The sequence below is a fragment of the Mytilus californianus genome, unplaced genomic scaffold, assembly GCF_021869535.1.
Source record: "Mytilus californianus isolate M0D057914Y unplaced genomic scaffold, xbMytCali1.0.p SCAF_9, whole genome shotgun sequence".
Lineage (NCBI taxonomy): Eukaryota > Metazoa > Mollusca > Bivalvia > Mytilida > Mytilidae > Mytilus > Mytilus californianus.
The window spans coordinates 94,809,144-94,828,925 of NW_026262745.1; the positions used below are offsets into that span (position 1 = coordinate 94,809,144).

At 31.3% G+C, this 19,782-nt stretch overlaps 1 protein-coding gene across 8 annotated transcripts in view; it reads left to right on the forward strand.

Annotated features, from left to right (window-relative positions):
- LOC127716064 (arf-GAP with Rho-GAP domain, ANK repeat and PH domain-containing protein 1-like) overlaps window positions 1–19,782 on the forward strand; it is a 118,025-nt gene that overhangs the window by 37,642 nt on the left and 60,601 nt on the right. For all 8 annotated transcript variants that reach the window (XM_052222154.1, XM_052222148.1, XM_052222153.1 and 5 more), the window contains 6 exons: window positions 1,349–1,455; window positions 3,817–3,901; window positions 4,601–4,661; window positions 5,544–5,597; window positions 5,955–6,040; window positions 7,144–7,317. In XM_052222154.1, the coding sequence (XP_052078114.1) occupies window positions 1,349–1,455; window positions 3,817–3,901; window positions 4,601–4,661; window positions 5,544–5,597; window positions 5,955–6,040; window positions 7,144–7,317 (567 nt within the window). The remainder of the gene's footprint in view (window positions 1–1,348; window positions 1,456–3,816; window positions 3,902–4,600; window positions 4,662–5,543; window positions 5,598–5,954; window positions 6,041–7,143; window positions 7,318–19,782) is intronic.

Consider the following 19,782-nt stretch of genomic DNA (forward strand, 5'->3'; position numbering starts at 1 on the left):
ATAGTTTAAGAAAGTTATTAAAATTTTAAAAACTTTAACCACAGAGTGAATGTAATATTTCCCGGCAGAAAAACTAAGTCCATTTATAAGTAAAATATGGAAAAAATGGAATTTTATTTTTACAAAATTTACTTCTGGATACTATCTTATGATCATAAACAAGCTTCTGTCCAAGTTTGGTAGAAATCCAGGATAGTTTAAGAAAGTTATTAAAATTTCAAAAACTTTAACCACAGAGTGAATATTTGTGGACACCGCCGACGACGACGACGACGACGCCGACGGAATGTAGGATCGCTATGTCTCGCTTTTTCGACTAAAGTCGAAGGCTCGACAAAAAGGTCAAAATGATGTTTGTAAAGCAAATTCTAATTGATGTTTGTTCTAGTAAAATGACTGATATATGTCACTAAGGATTTAAAGTACCAGACAGTCATTCCCCTTATTTCAAAATATCACACAGATGTTTAATGTTACTCAGATGTGATTCAAAAATAAAAAACTATTTTAGAAACAAAACTTTTTGAAGATTGACACTTATTGCAGTTTTTCATTGTGAATTCACAGTGAAACATCCAATAAAATTGAGAATGGAAATGGGGAATGTGTCAAAGAGACCACAACCCGACCAAAGAGCAGAAAACAGCTGAAGGCCACCAATGGGTCTTCAACACAGAGTGAAAATCCTGCATCCGGAGGCGGGCTTCAGCTGGCCCCTAAACAAAAATGAGTACTAGTTCAATGAAAATGTATTTATAAAACAGGAGACATACACAATTTTGCATTCAACTTTCAGAAGGCACAATATCTTAAATTTATGTACCAATAAAAAAATGTAAACAACACGTTATAGATTTCATGCGTCCAAACTGCTTTTCTGGATTTACCTTCATCAGGAATGCTCAAAGCATAATATTTGAAAGTCAAGGATGTATAGGTATTTAAGAAGTTGAAGAACTATATAACCAAAAAAGACCTAAAAAAATAGCCAAATCCATCTATTAAAGGTCAACTTTACCAGAGGGAGTTGAAATCTAGTTTTTTTATGATTTCAAAATTTATAAACAGACAAATTTTGAAAGGTTTGTTATAAATCATGTCAGTACTGAAGTACTGACTACTGAACTGATGATACTCTCTGGGACTGATAGTCCACCAGCAGAGGTATTGACCCAGTGCTGTAAAAAATGAAAACAACACGTTATAAATTTCATGAATAATTAGTGCATAAACATTCCTGAAGAGAAATATTGATCGCTATAGGTTGTATTTCAGGAAAGTTTTTGTGGTCACCTCACAAACTTTTACAATTACTAAAAAATTTAATTTTTGTTTATTTTCATAACAGGATTACAAGATTGCATCACCAATAAATGAAATCGACATGAAGTTAGCATCAGTTAAAGAAATAAGCCGGAATAAAATGCAGCTGTCCACTCACTATGGACATTTTATGTAAGTTGAGAGTAACTAATACATGTAAAATTGATATGTCAACCCAGCAATCAAACAAAAAAAAAAGTTCACAAAAACATAGGCAGGTTTAATTTCAAAGGCAGGTCAAATAAAATTCAGGCCTTTGTTTACTTTAGGGTCAAAAATTGTTTCTTTGAAAGTTATTGTCAAGAAATTGGGGATGGTAGGACCTTAATCGGGACTCCGGGATCGGGTGTTTTTAAGCTCAGGATTTTCGGGATTGGGGAATTTTTTTTTCGAAATTTCAGGATGTCGGGATTTAAATTTTTTTAAATTCGGGACCTCAGGATTCCATGTTTTTAAGCCCGGGATTTCCGGATCAGGACCCCTCCTACCCCCCCTCAGAAATGTTTTCTGGTGATTTGGTATCAAAATGAAAAGAAGTATGATTGCCAATATGACACAACTATATCCACCACAGACCAAAGGACAGGGATGTTTACAATTCTAAGTGACTGTACGACCTTCAAGAACGTTTTTTTTCCTATAAATATATATCTTAAGATCTCTTGATCCGTTTATTTTAATTTTCTGAAAACAGTTTGTTTGACAAGATTTTGTTTTTGGATGAATGCCAAGACATGAAAGTTTTAGAGTACTGTAAATTCAGAAATTATTGCGATTTATTTTTTATTGGAAATAATGCGACTGGATGGGTAGTGCATAATTAAAACTCTCATTCTGATATCTGATACATACATTGATCAGTATGCAGATTTTCCTGAAATCGCAATAATTAGTCTCACATTTTTGTCCATTCCTCAAAAATCGCACTAATATGTGCACGCAATAAGTTCTGAATTTACATAATATAAATGGTGTTGGTCAGATTAAAAGTATGATGTAACAGTTCTAAAATTTAGAATTTATATGAAAAAGCAAAGGAGAAGAGGATTGCTGGTTTCAGTCCTATAGGGACATTTCAAGAGACTGAGATAATTTAAGGATATTCCCTCTTTTTGTTTTTGAATTTTTGCCAGATATTCAGAATCCTCTGGTTTTATCCATGTAGTGCCATTAAAAATTTTTACCTGCTAACCCCTACTTTTCTTTTCATAATTTTATTACATGTAGTTTAAAAAGCCATATTTGAAAATCTTAAAAAAATCTTGATATTTTTTCATAGTTTTTAAAAGAAAAAAGGTGCAAATGTTAAATGTATGAAAAATCTAGAGAGAATCACTTCCCGCAAAATTTCCAATGGCTTATATCTCGAAAACAAGCACACAGACCCTTCATTTTTTTCAGCTTTTTTAGTTCCCTTATTTATATTCTTTAGATTTATAATAATATTTTGAAAAGCTTGTTATTTTGAAACAGAGTAGCAAACATCCTTAAACAATTATATGTCAGTACATATATTAACATATACTTTCCTAAAATAAAAATCCTATTGATAGCAGAGGAAGGATGAACTCTGAATTCTATGTTCCTGAAAACATGTGTCATTACGTAGTTTTATACTTCCTCCACATGTTTCTACGGAAAAAATAATCCGAGGTGGATTTTGCTGCTCTGTTTAGTTCCTTCTGGTCCTTTAAAATTTTTTGTACCTGATGAACGTCAATCCAGAAACAATTGTTTTACGATCGGAAATCATATAATGTATTTTTTTATGATCAAGTTGATTATAATTTTTCTGGTGACCTGACTTTAAAGAATTTGATTAGTCTGTTATGGGCCCAAAGCATAAAATCCCATTCATCAAGAAAAAAGAAAAAGAGGAATAACATAAGAAAAAAAACCAATCAATTAAATGAAAACAATGGAACTAAATAATAGAATAATTAAGTCGGTATACAATGAATATTCTTGGATACCAACTTTTCCAATCGCTATTCTGCAAATTATTATAAATCTGAATTATGGTTTTAAATTTTGCACAGTGAAAACCTATGATATATTGTGAAGTTTTTAGCTCTCTATTTTTATGGTTTTACCAAATCTCAAAATCCATGAGAAAATGATGCTCCATGAAAAATAATATTAAGAAGTAAAAATAAAAAATCATTATTGACAAACTGGTCAAAGGGAGGTAATATGTGTCAATATTTTAAATTTATCTTGTGTGACTGTAAATTGGAGTCTTTTGTTTGTTTGAAGTCTATGAAAACTATATTTACTTGAATGTCTTTTGATAAATTATGTGCTTGTTTTTGTCTTTTTTGGGGGTTGTCTTTGTCCATATATTGTTCTTTTGCATCAACTTTTTGTTGTTTTTGTATGACAGACACAATTTAATATACTTTTAAATGTTTATTTGAAAAAATACCTTTTATCCTGTAAATTTAATGTTCAATTTTCATTAATTTTTTTGTCAATTCCATTTTTTTTTTGCAGATTACTTTTCACAGAAAAACAAGATTGTGTGTATTGGAAGATGGCCATGGAGGATGCCATAGCAGACGGTCTTGGAGATAATACTGTATGTGTTTTTTAAAACGTTTTAGATAAATGTCTGTTATTATATGATATCATAGATTCAGTGGATTTTTTATCTCCTAGATTACAAATAAGACTTTAGTACTGAACAAAGAATGTTTTTCAAGTACTTTGAGAGAATAATGATTGGGTAAAGATTTTTTTCTAAAACCAAAATACCATTGCTACCAAACCTTCTGTAAATTTAAATGGAGCCAAGGGGTACTTGTTAATAAGACGGCAATCCACCAACTCTAAAAGACAAAAGGACAATTAGAGGTCAACACACAGTCTTGAACATATGGAAAAATTACAAATAGAATGATTAAAGAATTAAAGATATCTGCCATCAATAGAAAATTCCCTGAATGACGGAAAAGAACACATTAATACATTTATTTATTTGATCTCAAAGGGGCATTTTCGCCACGATATAGCCTTTCGTGCTGATGCGGCGTAAAGCAATCACCAATCGATCAATCAAAGGGGCATTAGCTGTCAAATTCATTTTCACCGATTTGACCAAAATTCTCATATTTTATTATAGCATACTAAAACGTGTATCCAAATTAAAGAAGGTCCAAAAGAAACAATTAACAATGCATGGGCTCTCTATGATGTATCAGCATACATTTTTTAGACCAAAAGCCATCTAATTATTCATTGATATGCCCCTTTAACACTGATCTTTTTATAATTTCAGGTTTTAGACAGTGTGAGAGAAAACCAGAGCAATCATTTCTGTGCAGATTGTAGGGCACCAGGTAAATACATATTGTGGATATACTATTATTCATGGCATACCAATTTTCGTGGATTTAGTGGTTATAGGTCAAGCAGGAATTTAAAATTTTCAATGATGTACAAACTCTCTATAGCATTGTAAGCATGCTTTGGCAAAACCATGAAATAAAATATCCACAAAAATACAACTTTCCCTTATCAACATAAATTGGAACACACGAACAAAAGTTAATCCACAGTATTTGGTATTCAAGACCGTGGAGAGGGTGCACCAAACACAGGTCACTGAACAGCCCACAAATAATAACAAGGCTTTACATTTTTAGAAGAGGCTCATTTATGTGTTATGTAACTTATTTTTGATGAGGAATATCAGTGGTTTTATTGACTTTAGAAAGATTGATATTTGCTGAGGCCTTCGATCGAATCAATTGAAAAAGAAAAGTCAAATAACAGTGATTAATATAGATTCTACCACTGCATCGAGTGTGATACGATATTTATCCACTCGAGACAGTTAAATTTTCAAATTTAAAACGCGAGGCTCGCCTTTTTTAATGCCGTCACAATAGGAAATTCAGAGGAAAGCATGAAAATTCGACGTCATAATCGGATTTTAACCAATGAAGATCTGAGATCAAACGAACCACACGTTGATTAAATTTTTTTTTATACAATGGGTGCAGAAAGGGATAAATTGACGAAGAATTAGAGAAAATAATATTTATAATTTGTATTACAATGAAAATAGTGTACAAGATACTATAAGATTATTGCACTTATATTGTCCTAATGTAGAATATTAACTTGTGTTTACATTCTTCAGGTGATCTATTGTTGTTCTAAATTGATATGAATATTAATGGCTATGTTGTAACTAATATTCTGTCTCTGTTTTACAGATGCACACTGGGCTTCCATTAATATTGGTATTGTTCTTTGTAAAAACTGTGCAGGTAAATTATGTTAATGTTAATGTTAATGTTAATGTTAATCTTAATTTCTTTACACATTACATACTTCAAGCTATTATCTAGCAAGGAGCACTTTCTGTTTATTGAGTGCTAGGGATGAACTGCTGGAATATGCCTCTTTTTCATTATACATGTTGTATATATGATTAGATGCAAATTTGCGATGAAAATTATCAATATTATTTACCTTATAAAATCTGTTTATATAAGTACAAACAGAAATCTAGTTAATGTATAAGTAGAAAAAAAGTTGCAAAAGAATTAATAAACGATAAAAATGTAAATGAATTATTGTGTAAAAATAAAACTATCATTATATAAAAGATTAACTTGTTTCAGGAATCCACAGAGACTTTGACCACAGAATATCTCGTATAAAATCTTTAAGGATGGATACTACTATTTGGACACCTAGTTTGATAGAAGTAAGAATTTTATAGTTTAGATTATTAACACAGGAAATATTAATATGGCATTGATCATCATCCACAATCTTATACATTGTATATATTTGGATGAAATGAACATGTGGGGCAAACATTACAGAGAATAAAACAGCAGTCTCATGCTGGTATCAGATATCTATGCAGTGTTGGGAACAACACAACATGGTCAGCATGAATATATCAACTTGTGGGTTATGTCAACTTAACCATAATTTTCATCAGTGTGAGGGGTCAAATTAAACTCATCATAAATACAAAAATAAAATTTTGTACGCCATACACACGTTTCGTCCACAAAAGACTCATCAGTGATGCTCGAATCATAAAAGTTAGAAAGGCCAAATAAAGTACAAAGTTGAATAGTATTGACCCAAAATTCTGAAAGGTTTTAGAAAAATACAGCTATGGTTATATATTCCTAGGGTAGAAAATAAAAATGTGTGATTGAATATTTTTGTTGATAGTCTATTAAAATCATTCTGTTTGTCTCAATTGCCTTTATAAGCTAGGCAGATATGCATAGAAAAGTGTCACCTGAGGCCACCCTTAACAAATTCTTGCCTTGTAGGGTTTGGTAGGTAGGTAGGGATGTAAATTTTTTTTTTAGCTAACAACATAAGTTACATGTTTTAGACAAGAAAATGAGGCAAGTGCAGGAAAAATCTTTGAAAAACAAAATTTGAAATAATTTGTGTCTAGGCTGCTTTTTCATGTTTTTAGGTTGGTAGGTAGGCAACATCAAACAATTTAAATTTTATTTTTGGCCTGATATAACTTTTTAACCTCCACATTGAAACATCAACTATCCTAGAAGTCCACTATGGATTAAATTCTAGAACTCCATTAATGTTTACTTTGGATTCATTTATTTTTGCGTTTACTAATTTTCGTGGATGAATGAAAACTTGTATTTTTGGTGGCTATTTGATATCGTGGTTTTATAAAAAAAATCCACAAACAAGCCATAATAGAAAATTTGTACTTTATTAAATTTGTGGTTAATCTGTATCCTTGAAATCCACGAAATTGGTATCCCACGAAAAATAATGAATTCACAGTTTTATATGTAAAATTTGTTTTAGTTGATGAAGGCTATAGGAAATGAAAATGCCAACAAATTCTGGGAGAGCAGATTACAAGCAGTACATGGTATCAATACAGAGTCGTCTCCCATGAACAGAAAACAATTCATTCAAGATAAATATGAGAGGAAGTTATGGATAGATCAGCATCCACTCATTGGAGGACTGAATGAGGTATTCCTTAAACTTATATAGGATGTTAGATTGAATGGCTATTCTCTTTAATGATTGCTATGTACAGAAACTAGAAAGAGTGCCCTTGTTCCTGGAAGTTTAGAAATACAAAAATATGTACTTCTGGTCTGAGAAACAGGCAAAATATGCTCTTCTGATTAAATTTCATAAAAAAAAATTATTTTTCAAAAAAAAAAACATTCTACGTCATTTAGTCTCTAGTGGATAGTTGATTCATTGACAATCATATCACATCTCCTTATTTTATGTTCAACAAGGGTTCAACAGTGTTCCAAGGTCATAAAGCTTTCTTTTTATATCAAAATTACCCAAACATGAATTGTACATAATTTGAAATTTACAGCTATGTGTAGGGACTATTTTGTGTGTAATACTTTCTTATATGTTCTCCCTGAAGGGTCTAAGTTAGTGGTCATATACCTTGTGTAGAAAAAGAGTCTTAATTCCATGTAAATTTGCATGCAGTACATTAACCAACCATGAAAATGGTTATTTTTGAAATCTCAAGAAGAGATTTTATATGAATTTATAGGGTTAAATATACTTACCATGAAATTACATTTATATTATATAGAATATGTTTGCTTTCACAACATGTTCTCATCGCAATTAACTAGGTGATTAAAAATTACATCCATAAGATGTACTCACCTACGTCATAATTTACCTGTGTAAGATACAGTAACTTTAGTTTTAATTTGTCGTTTAATTGAATAATTTCAATTATGTGAACAAAAAACTGAATTTATTCCAGGGGTGGTGGTGGATTGTGGTAAGTATATTTAACCCTATAAATTCATATAAAATCTCTTCTTGAGATTTCAAAAATAACCATTTTATATGAATTTGGTTAAATATACTTACCATGAAATTACATTTATATTATATAGAATATTTACTGATTAACAAGCAGTATTTTATTTTGGTGGAGGATAAATTCTCTCACACATATACAATTTCCAACATATAAAAACTATGTCAAAATTTTAAAAAAATAACTCCACTTAATTTTGTAAATACGGATATTAGTCAAAACCGAAATTACTAAATTTGAATTTATTATACAATAAAGCTAGGCTGTATAACTGTATGTATCAATGGCAAAACTTTGCAGATTGCATAAATAAAAATATGCAAAAATAGACTGGATGGAGAGTTGTCTCATTGGCACTTATACCACATCTTTCTATATCTGTTGAATAAATAATCTACAGGCCAGTATAGAAATTATTTCATTAAAGCTCCTTCATTATGAGTTAAATGTGTTGAAATATTATTGCAACAGTAAATAAGCATTTATTTTTGAATAGGTTGTTCTTATTGCTTGTACAAATCGACAAGAACTAATCCAACCTTAGTATCATTTACTTTCAACTTTGAAATATTAGTTTTCAAAACTTTAGTTTATTTGAAAACAATTAGCTTCTCTCTAACTTTCCATTGTTTTCTCTATAGTTTTAATATAATAACAGAGAATATATGATTGCTGTCATCTTTTGATAACCTGATCAATATCATATCTTTCGAAATAAATTCTTTTCTGCTTAATTGTCAAAGAATTATAATCAATTAAAATATACTTTGTAAATAAGTGTCCTTAATACAAACAAAGTATAATAAAGACTCAAACAAAAGTTGTTTCATGATTATGCTAAATCTGGATTAATCTATAAACTTTTTTTTTTTTTTTTTTTTTAAGTTATAGTCTCCCTGAGTACTTATTCTTCTTCTAGATGTACTACTGTTTTTAATATCTTATAGATTTAGAACGAAAATATTTTTGTCAAGAGAAGTCTTGCATTATTATAGAATGACAATTTTCCAAACAGACTAAATTTTAAAATCTGATAGAAATTTCTATGAGTGGTAGAACCTTTGAATACAATGTCTACCAGTTCAACAATGAACAATCTTTTTGTTTCGTATTAGACTACTTAAGTGTAAAAATACAGAAATGGACAAATCAGTGGAAATGTTTAAATATACATGTTTTCCAATGGTATCATAATGCTTCTACAGAGCATTTGGATGTTGAGCAAGCCAATGACTGTTGTCCTAATAAGCCAAAAAGAATGCTGACAGATGATTTTCTCCAACTATGAAAAATCTGTCTGTCAATGTTGTTTTGATATTTCTAATTAATATTTCACAATGATATACTGTCTAAAATTAGAACCCTTATAAATTATATCTTGCCATGTACAGTTCCAAATTTAAAGAAACAAAATTTTGACATATTGAACAACTCTTGAACTGTTGCTCTTGACAATTTTTTATATTTGTTTCAGAAATTATTTCGCAATCAGAAATACTAACATGCAACTTGTTAAATATAGTTCTATAGGTGTATTTAAAGAAAACACGTTTGACCATATGGAAAAACACTTGTACTAACTTGCGGACTTAAGTGTTCTTAGTTGTTTTAGAAATGGTTTCACAATCAGAAATGCTCATTTTATTTCTCTCTTGGTTCACCTTATCTGAATTCTATACATTCTGATATGATTCCATATATACCAACCAAAACACTTTTGGTAGTATTTTTGTGACTTCAACCCAGTCATTTGGTTCACTAAAAGTCACTCAGAAAAATTTTGCATTTGTCCACAGATTTGACAAAACAAAATAAATGTGATTTATATAATCACATCTTTCAAAACAGTATTGAATCAAATTTCAAAGTAACTGTTAATAAACACATTTCAATTTTGTCTAGTATATTCTTGTATAAAATAATAACTCTATGCTAGACATTAATATTATTTCTGCAAAGTTCTGCAGAAAAAGGACTAAGAAATATTGTTTGATAATTGACTGGTCATTTTGAAATTTGAATAGTGAATACCATCAATTTGGGAATTAAATTGCACGCATTTGGAAACCTTCCTGCATGTAGATAAGTCACAACTTGACTTTGACAAGACTAGAATTTTGTTGTACTCTTTGCTTATAATGAGCAAAAATAAAAATAAACAGTGACATTTTAAATTTAGATATTAACAAATGTCTTGCACTTAATATAATCATGGAATTATCATATTGCATTTTACTTCCATGTACTAACAGACTATTGAATGTTATTTGCTAACTATTAATCAGTCTTTTAAATAAACTGCTTTTCATGTATTTTGCTCTTAGATTAACTGCTTCCACACTGGTGCTAAAATTTGAGAACCAATTGAAATATATATATGTATATATTGGTACATTATGTAGCCCAAAAAACCTCTTCTTTTTTCTGCATCTTGTAAAGACTGGCTAAAAAGAAGCTTTATATAAAGAGCTGTATTAGATAGTTCATTTTTAAAACTTGTGAACTACTCCAATCTCCAAGTCCATGTCTAGCATTTTTAATGAATCCTGCATCCACAATGCTTTAAATTTTCTTTATTTATTTATATCTAATTTTTTGCAAAATCTATCTGATATGTCTTTATTTTTACACTAAATTCTCAAAATACAAATCCTAAATTAATGATAATCTTGTTTTTATATATCAGTATCTTTGAGTCCTCTATAGTTCAGCTTTCTGATTCAATATAAACTCAAGGAAAAAAACGTGTAGCAGTTTGTTAAGCTGTTTTTTTTTTTGTTTTTTTTTACTACCAATCTCACATTAAGATTGAAAACAGACCCAATGAATGAATCCCTTATAGCAGAATCTTGTCAAACTTGTTGGCATTGCTTTGAAAACTTAAGATGTAAAGGCATAATTTTCTATCTTTAAAAGAGCTTCCAAAAATCTCTCCCTTTCATGATTGGAAGATACATGTATTATTTGACAGTGATTCTCATATAGTGAGGGTAAAATAGACCCTTAAGTCTTATGTTATCACCTTTTTTGTGTACTTAACACAAAATAGCACAAGTACATATTATGTTATATGCATTGGCAATGTACACTCTGAATAATGTAATCAAAATATAAGCCATTTCCCTGAATGAGTCTTTGTGAAATGCATCATGGCATCCCCTTAACTCTTAATCCAAGAGACAATCTAATGTTTACTTAAAAAAACATATAAAAGTCTTTGTTTCGTTACTGCAGACAAAACAACCAATTGGTCATAGCAGAACATACTGATAATATTAATGTTCTTCTTGTCAGTAGTAAACTGACCATGAAAATTAAAAACTGATAAAATGAGTTGTCACAAGCTATCAACTGGTTTTAGAACAGTGTTCCATTCTTACTGACTCAACATATTAGTATTTTCTTAACATCTGTAAGAGAATAATTTATCAGTAAAGAAAATATTTACATCAATTTCCTGCTCCGAGAAAATATTTCGGGCTTCTGAGAATTTACTGTCCTGATTAAAACTGGACATAATTAAAAATTTTGTGTATTGATATGCTTAATCTGCATACACATTTGTATTGTACTAGATAACACTGTACTATTTCAGTGTTTTTATCTGTCTTGACCATTTCCAGACACTCTTTCAATATATTACATTTTATTATCAATATGAGTATATATGTAAATTGACTGAACTGTTGGTTCATCACAAAAATCAATGTGCAACCAAAAATTAGCTATGCTTGCAGGTTGTTTTAAATATAATAAGGGTAGACCTAACGTTCCCTGGATGGAAGGATGTCTTACTGCAACAATCAGATAGACCTGGACTAAAATTCACTATTCTGATTCTAATTTATTTTATTTCAGTACGTAAAAAAATGAAGTTTTTATTTACCACAATGGTCTATGCTCCATAAATATCAATGTGCAATCAATTAATAGTTATGATTTTTATGTAAGATATATCAAATCTGTATTGTAGTAGAATGCATGCAACTTACAGATCCAAAATCATGCATGTTGTTCTAGTTCCTGTTTCCTGGATGAAACGATGTCAACATTAATCAGATAGACTTGGGCAAAATCCCTATTCTAATTTTAATTTTATTTGAGCACGTTTTATTTTCAATAAATATGGTCTATGTTCCCTGAATGGAAGGTTAACCAAATAAACATAAATTATCAGTTGTGGGCAAATTCCCTATTCTGATTGTGATTTATTTTATTTTATTTTATATTTCTTTATCAACTTTAAACAGTCAATGTGAGTATCAATGTTGGTCTACGCTCCCTGTATGGAACGTTATCCAAATAAAATAACAATCGGATATGGGCAAATTCCCTTTTCTGATTGAAATTTATTGAACCAATTGAGGTTCTAGTGACAATAGTGGTCGACGCTCCCATAAGGACGTTATCCACATTAAAATAGTGACAATAGTGGTATACGCTCCCATAAGGACGTTATCCACATTAAAATAATCAGATCTGGCCAAAACACCTATTCTGATTTTAATATAGTGATGTGTTTACACAGTCTCGTGTACAGACTGTAAAATTGTAAACAATCAACTTATCCAAACTTTCCACTTGACCCGTTTCGTAGATTGCTCTAAACAGCTAAAAATTCGGTCAGCGTGGAAGAAGTATTAAAACATCCGTTAATTCTAAAAAAACGGAGCACTCACGTAACATGTCCGATTTTGACAGAAAAATTCTGCCTTTCCTCGGACCGGACTTAATGTTTGAAAATGGCGGCTAAACAAAGGTCATTTTCTAGGTCGTCGTTGTTCCAGACTCGTAAGCTGTAAAATTGACGAAACGTGCCTATCAGAAAACTTGACAGAAGCGCTGTATTCACATTAAATTAATCGTAAAACGATATACCAAAAACAAATAATGTCTTTTATAAAACATAAGGATTTAAAAATCCTTGTCGACGAGAAACATGCGTTCACCTGAACGCAAAAATTTAAACTAAAGTTACTGTATCTTACACAGGTAAATTATGACGTAGGTGAGTACATCTTATGGATGTAATTTTTAATCACCTAGTTAATTGCGATGAGAACATGTTGTGAAAGCAAACATATTCTATATAATATAAATGTAATTTCATGGTAAGTATATTTAACCAAATTCATATAAAATGAGGAGACAAAAACTAAACAAAAACAACAAAGCAGGACCAAACCTTTAAATCTTTAATCACACCTCTAATTGAAACAAATGTACATTATCAGTCAGAGCTCTGACATAAACAAGTCAGAATAAAATGACTTCTTCAAGTCAGAAAGTGTTTTGAAATTCTGACCTGTAGGCGTCAATTTTTGTTTTGCGTAGTTTTCACTCGAGTCCGGCAAACCAGAAGTTATTTTGAATTTGCCGCCGATCTACGACACATACGATCACGTGGTTTTTTGCAAGAGATCGCGTGTTTGAGAGTCGTTGTTTTGGAAGTGTCTCGAACGAGAAGTCATTGAATATTATATTGATTATTTACGATTTTTAGTGAAAATCTAGGTCATTGTGGGCATTTTTAGAAAGGTAATTCATATTACCTCCGTATTTTCATGGGCATTTTTATATTTTTTGCCTATAAAGAAGTTCCTTGCAAGTGATTTTTTTGCTGTTTCATGAAGGCGCGCGACCTGTAAATACGGACTTGTGGTCTTTTAGATGACCTGGTGTTTGACAATTCTGACTTGTTCAGGTCAGAAAATGTTGTTATGATAATGAATTGTTATTTTCGGGAGATAACTCGTGTTGTCTTAAACAATATTAACATTATTAACCAGTCAGTGCAATTTAAAAAGTAAAATTATTGCTTCGAGCTGAACATCGTCACGTGATTTTTCTATTTTTAAACTCAATCACGAACTGATTTTTTAACCTTTCTGATTCGTTTCTCCCTATGTATGAGAAAAACGATCATTGTGAATATTGATATGATGATAATGAAACGAAAATGGGAAAAATTTTAATAAATGAAAAAGGAAGGGAGGGGTTTAACTAAAGAACCCAAGGTTTTTTGTTTTTTTTTTAAGTTATAACTTGAGAACAATAAGTGATGCACACACCTGGTCTTCATTTAGGATCATGGGACATGATAAAACAAATCAAATGAAATGTAGGGCAAGTCTCCAGGGATCACCCCTATCCCTGTCATTTCTCTATTCCTCTTTATAATGTCAAATTGATTTGAATGAAATATACCGGGCTAGTCTCCAGGTTTACCCCCACCCCCTGCCATTTGCAAATGTTCTTATATTTTGTAAACGGTAGAGATCCCCACCCCTAAACCATATATATTATTGTATGGGACAATTTAACAAATCAAATGATATGTTGGGGAGGTCCCTGGGGGGTCACCCCTACCCCTCCTGTTTGAAAACTTGTAAACGGTCGAGATCCCCACCCCTAAACCATATATTTTCTTGAATAGGACAATAAAACAAATCAAATGAAGTATAGGGGAAGTCCCTTGGGGTCACCCCCACCCCCTCCTGTGTGAAAACTTGTAAACGGTCGGGATCCCCACCCCTTAACCATATATATTCTTGTAAGGGTCAATAAGACAAATTTTAAATCAAATGAAATAAAGGTGGAGTCCCTGAGGGTCACCCCACCCCCTCATGTTTGAAAACTTGTAAACGGTCGAGATCCCCACCCCTACACCATATACATTCTTGCACAGGACAATAAAACAAATCAAATGAAATATAGGGGAAGTCCATTGGGGTCATCCCCATCCCCCTTTTTGAAATGTTCTTGATCACCACACCTAAAGGTAAACCATATGATATTCCTGTTCGTCATTTCAAGAAGATTTGAATGACATGCAGGGTCAAACCCTAGGCGTCACTTATGCATATCACTTTACTAGACAAAACCAATTTGTACTGGAACTTGCCCAATGTCAGGCAACCATGGGAATGACGAATTATGGGAGCTTAAATTTGTTTGGGAGACTTCGTAACAGCATCCTGTTACAATTATTTCTTGTTTATTTTAATCTGCTGAGAGACCACCTTTACATATTATATTTATCAGTGTTTGTGCAAACAGAATTGTCTATTCAGTATTATTTTCCTCTCACATGCATCACATCTTATTAATTACATGGATATAGGAAGATGTGGTATGAGTGCCAATGAGACAACTCTCCATCCAAGTTACAATTTATAAAAGTAAACCATTATAAGTCAAGGTACGGCCTTCAACACAGAGCATTGGCTCACACCGAACAGCAAGCTATAAAGGGCCTCAAAAAATTACTAGTGTAAAACCATTCAAACGGAAAAACCAACGGTCTAATCAATATGAAAAAAAAAAAAATTTTGGCATATTTGTTTTCCTCTGAAATTACACATCTATAATTCTTACCCCAGATGCTTAGCCACATGAAGCATTTACCTCTTATTTGAGACATAGATAGTCTTTGTTTCTACAGAAGTGAGAAGAACATTGGAAGTCAGAATGTTCTGACTTATAAAAGTCTGAATGTTCTGACTTATAAAAATCTGAATGTTCTGACTTAATAAGGTCAGAAAGACTCAGAATGATCTGAAAATACTGACTTTTTTTAATGTTTAGAGTATTTTAGAATATGAATGCACTTGTCATGCTAGTACCATAAGAAACCCTGACAAGATTTTGTTCCCAAACAACAATTTTTAAAGATATTAAGAATAACAAGTGTACAATGGAACATAAATTACAAAGTTATAAGTGTTGTGAAAAAAGCTATTTAAAAAAAAATCAATAGATAGTTATCTTTCAACTTTTACATGTATTTAAAAAACAGTGAAAATATTATGGATTATATGTACGGCTTCTTGAAGGACAACAAAGTCACCATATTTGGTCTGAATTTGTATGTTTTTTCTCCTCAAATTTTTTTTAACATTATTAATGTCGGCTTTTTTCTTAACTAATTTTAAACATTCTTAATTATAATTAAATTTCCCCAACATTTTGCTTACAAACTCTTTAATTTCTAAAGTCAAATTGAAAGTTGTCTTCACAGATTCAATGTGTCTGAAAATATTATATTGAAAAAACAATACTTTTATATCCCCAAATAAAATGGGTATACCATGAGTTTAATGGTCATGCAGATATGCAATCCAGGATGTTAACAATCAGAGTTTAGATTACAGTCATATAGTAATAGGCAGAGTTTTTCTTATTTAATCAATAACCAGAGTAAAGATAATTGATTAATAGAGGTTTAGTTTAATATAAGTAATAAACAAAGCTAATTAATACACTTGCAATAACATACATGTAGTTAAATTAGTAAATACAGAATATTCATAAAAAATTCAGACAGAAATACTGTAATAGGTCAAGTCATTAGGGACGACATCAAAAGTTCAATATAGGATAAAAAACTTAATTCACATCACATAGTTTTTTCACTGACCCACCCACCCCCCCTCTTAACTTAATTTGGGAAAGATTGATTGACCAATATGGATTTATGTAAAATCGATTTTGGATAAACAAAACTTGTAGCAACTTTAACCCCACCCCCACCCCCAAACTATTTGATTTAAGTTTTTTTTATCCTACATTGGTCTTTTGATGGCGTCCCTTAGAATGTGCTGACTTTGTACATGTTGTAGTGATAGTTATGGCACCCATACAACATATAGGAATCAGTCAAAAGGAGAGAAAAATTCTCGGTTTTTGTCACATAGTGACATTTGTGAGTCGGAATAACAAAATATAGACTCATTAATCTCTCCATCTTTTCAAAAAGTATGAACCAGATTTTATGCATATCCATTTAGTTTTTGACGGACTCTTTTAAGTCAGAACATGATTTGACCTGTTTGAGTCAATTTGCAGAACAAAATTTCCAATCAAAGCTAGGTGTACTTCCTTTAAGCCCTGCAATGCCCGACTTAAATATTTCAATAAATTTATTTTAGTTTTGGACTGACTCTTTTAAGTCAGAACATGATTTGACCTGTTTAAAACAAAATACATTTAATATTGAATATACCAAATAAACTTTTTTATTGTCCTCATTATTGTGACTTATGGGGACTTTATTCTCTCTGTCTTTTATCTGGCTCACCCATACATTTTTAAATCAATATGACAATACTATACTTAAAAGTTGTAATAAGTTTAGTTTTGTTTGACTCTTTGAAGTCAGAACATGATTTGACCTGTTAAAATCAGTTTACAGAACAAAATTTCCAATCAAAGCTAGGTGTACTTCCTTGAAGCCCTGCTTCTGAATCTGCCATTTTCGAGTTTATTATTTGATAAGTTTTTAGAAACAATTAAGTCAAATGGTTATTTATTTTAGGGGATCTTACATATATTTCCTGTGTCTTTTATCTGACGTTCCCATACATTCATTAAATAACATATGGCAATGCCCAGCTTATATATTTCAATAATTTATTTTAGTTTTGGACTGACTCTTTTAAGTCAGAACATGATTTGACCTGTTTAAAACAAAATACATTTAATATTGAATATACCAAGTAAACTTTTTTATAGTCCTCATTATTGTGACTTATGGCTACCTTATTTCCTTTGTCTTTTATCTGGCTCACCTATATATTTTTAAATCAATATGACAATACTAGACTTAAAAGTTGTAATAAGTTAAGTTTTTTTTGACTCTTTGAAGTCAGAACATGATTTGACCTGTTAAAGTCAGTTTACAGAACAAAATTTCCAATCAAAACTGGTCTTTTCCTCTAAGCCCCCCCCCACTAATCTGAATCTGCTACTGTTGAGTTAAGTAATTGATAAGTTTGTTTAGAAACAATTCAGTCAAATGGTTTTAAAATAATATTTTTTATAACCAAAAGTTCAATATGTTAACTTAACAGAAAAAAAGTCATAAAAATGCAGAAATAGAATAAAATTTTAAGATAATTTGATGAAATTTGTAAACAAAATACATTTGAATATTAAATATACCAAATAAACTGTTTTATAGTCCTCATTATTGTGACTTTATTATTGGGTGTCTTTTATCTGATTTTCCCATACATTCTTAAATGCATATGACAATTCCAGACTTAAAAGTTGCAATAATTAGTAAAAGTATAGTTTTTGACTGACTCTTTGAAGTCAGAACATAATGTGACTTGTTCAAGTCAGTTTGCACAACAGGATTTACCTCAATGAAATATTAAGATATCAAATATATACCAAATTAACTTTTGTATAGTTTTAAAAATTGTGACTTAATATTTGTGATCTTTTTTCCTACTTGTATCCATACATTCTAACAATCACATCACAATCATGACAATGCCCGACTGTTACAGTTGCAATCCATTTAGTGTTTGACAGACTCTTATAAGTCAGAACATGATTTGACCTGCTTGAGTCAGTTTACAGAACACAATTTCCAATCAAAGCTATGTGTTCTTCCTCTTAGTCCCCTTCTGAATCTGCCACTGTTGAGTTTATTAATTGATAAGTTTTAAGAAACAATTAAGTCAAATGGTTATTTATCTTAGAGGATCTTGCATGTATTTCGTGTGTATTTTATCTGACAATTCCATACATATCATTTATATCATATGGCAATGCCTGACTTAAAAATTTCAATAAATTTAGTTTTTGACTGATATTTTTAAGTCAGAACATGATTTGACCTGTTTCAGTCAATTTGTCAGAACATAATTTGACCTGTTCAAGTCAGTTTGCAGAACAAAATTTCCAATTAAAGCTAGCTGTACTTCCTTTAAGCCCTGCTTCTGAATCTGCCATTTTTGAGTTTATTATTTGATAAATTTTTAGAAACAATTAAGTCAAATGGTTATTTATTTTAGGGGATCTTACATATATTTCCTATGTCTTTTATCTGACGTTCTCATACATTCATTAATATCATATGGAAGTGTCCAACTTTAAAATTTCAATAAACTTAGTTTTGGACTGACTGTTTTAAGTCAGAACATGATTTGACCTGTTTAAAACAAAATACATTTAATATTGAATATACCAAATAAACTTTTTAGCTCACCTGGCCCGAAGGTCCAAGTGAGCTTTTCTCATCACTTGGCGTCCGTCGTCCGGCGTCGTCCGTCGTCAGCGTTAACTTTTTACATTTTGAACTTCTTCTAGAGAACCACTGAATGGAATGAAATCAAACATGGCATGAATGTTCCTTATGAGGTGCTGACCAAGTGTTGTTACTTTGTAGCGGATCCATCATCCAAGATGGCCGCCAGCTGGGGACTTAGTTTAACATAGGACCCTATGGGAAATACATACAAATGTCTTCTTTTAGAGAACCACTGAATGGAATGAAACCAAACATGGTATGAATGTTCCTTATGAGGTGCTGACCAAGTGTTGTTACTTTGAAGCCGATCCATAATCCAAGATGGCCGCCAGCGGGGGACTTAGTTTAACATGGGACCCTATGGGAAATACATACAAATGTCTTCTTTAAGGGAACTACTGAATGGAATGAAACCAAACATGGTATGAATGTTCCTTATGAGGTGCTGACCGAGTGTTGTTACTTTGAAGCCGATCCATAATCCAAGATGGCAGCCAGCGGGGGACTTAGTTTAACATGGGACCCTATGGGAAATACATACAAATGTCTTCTTTTAGAGAACCACTGAATGGAATGAAACCAAACATGG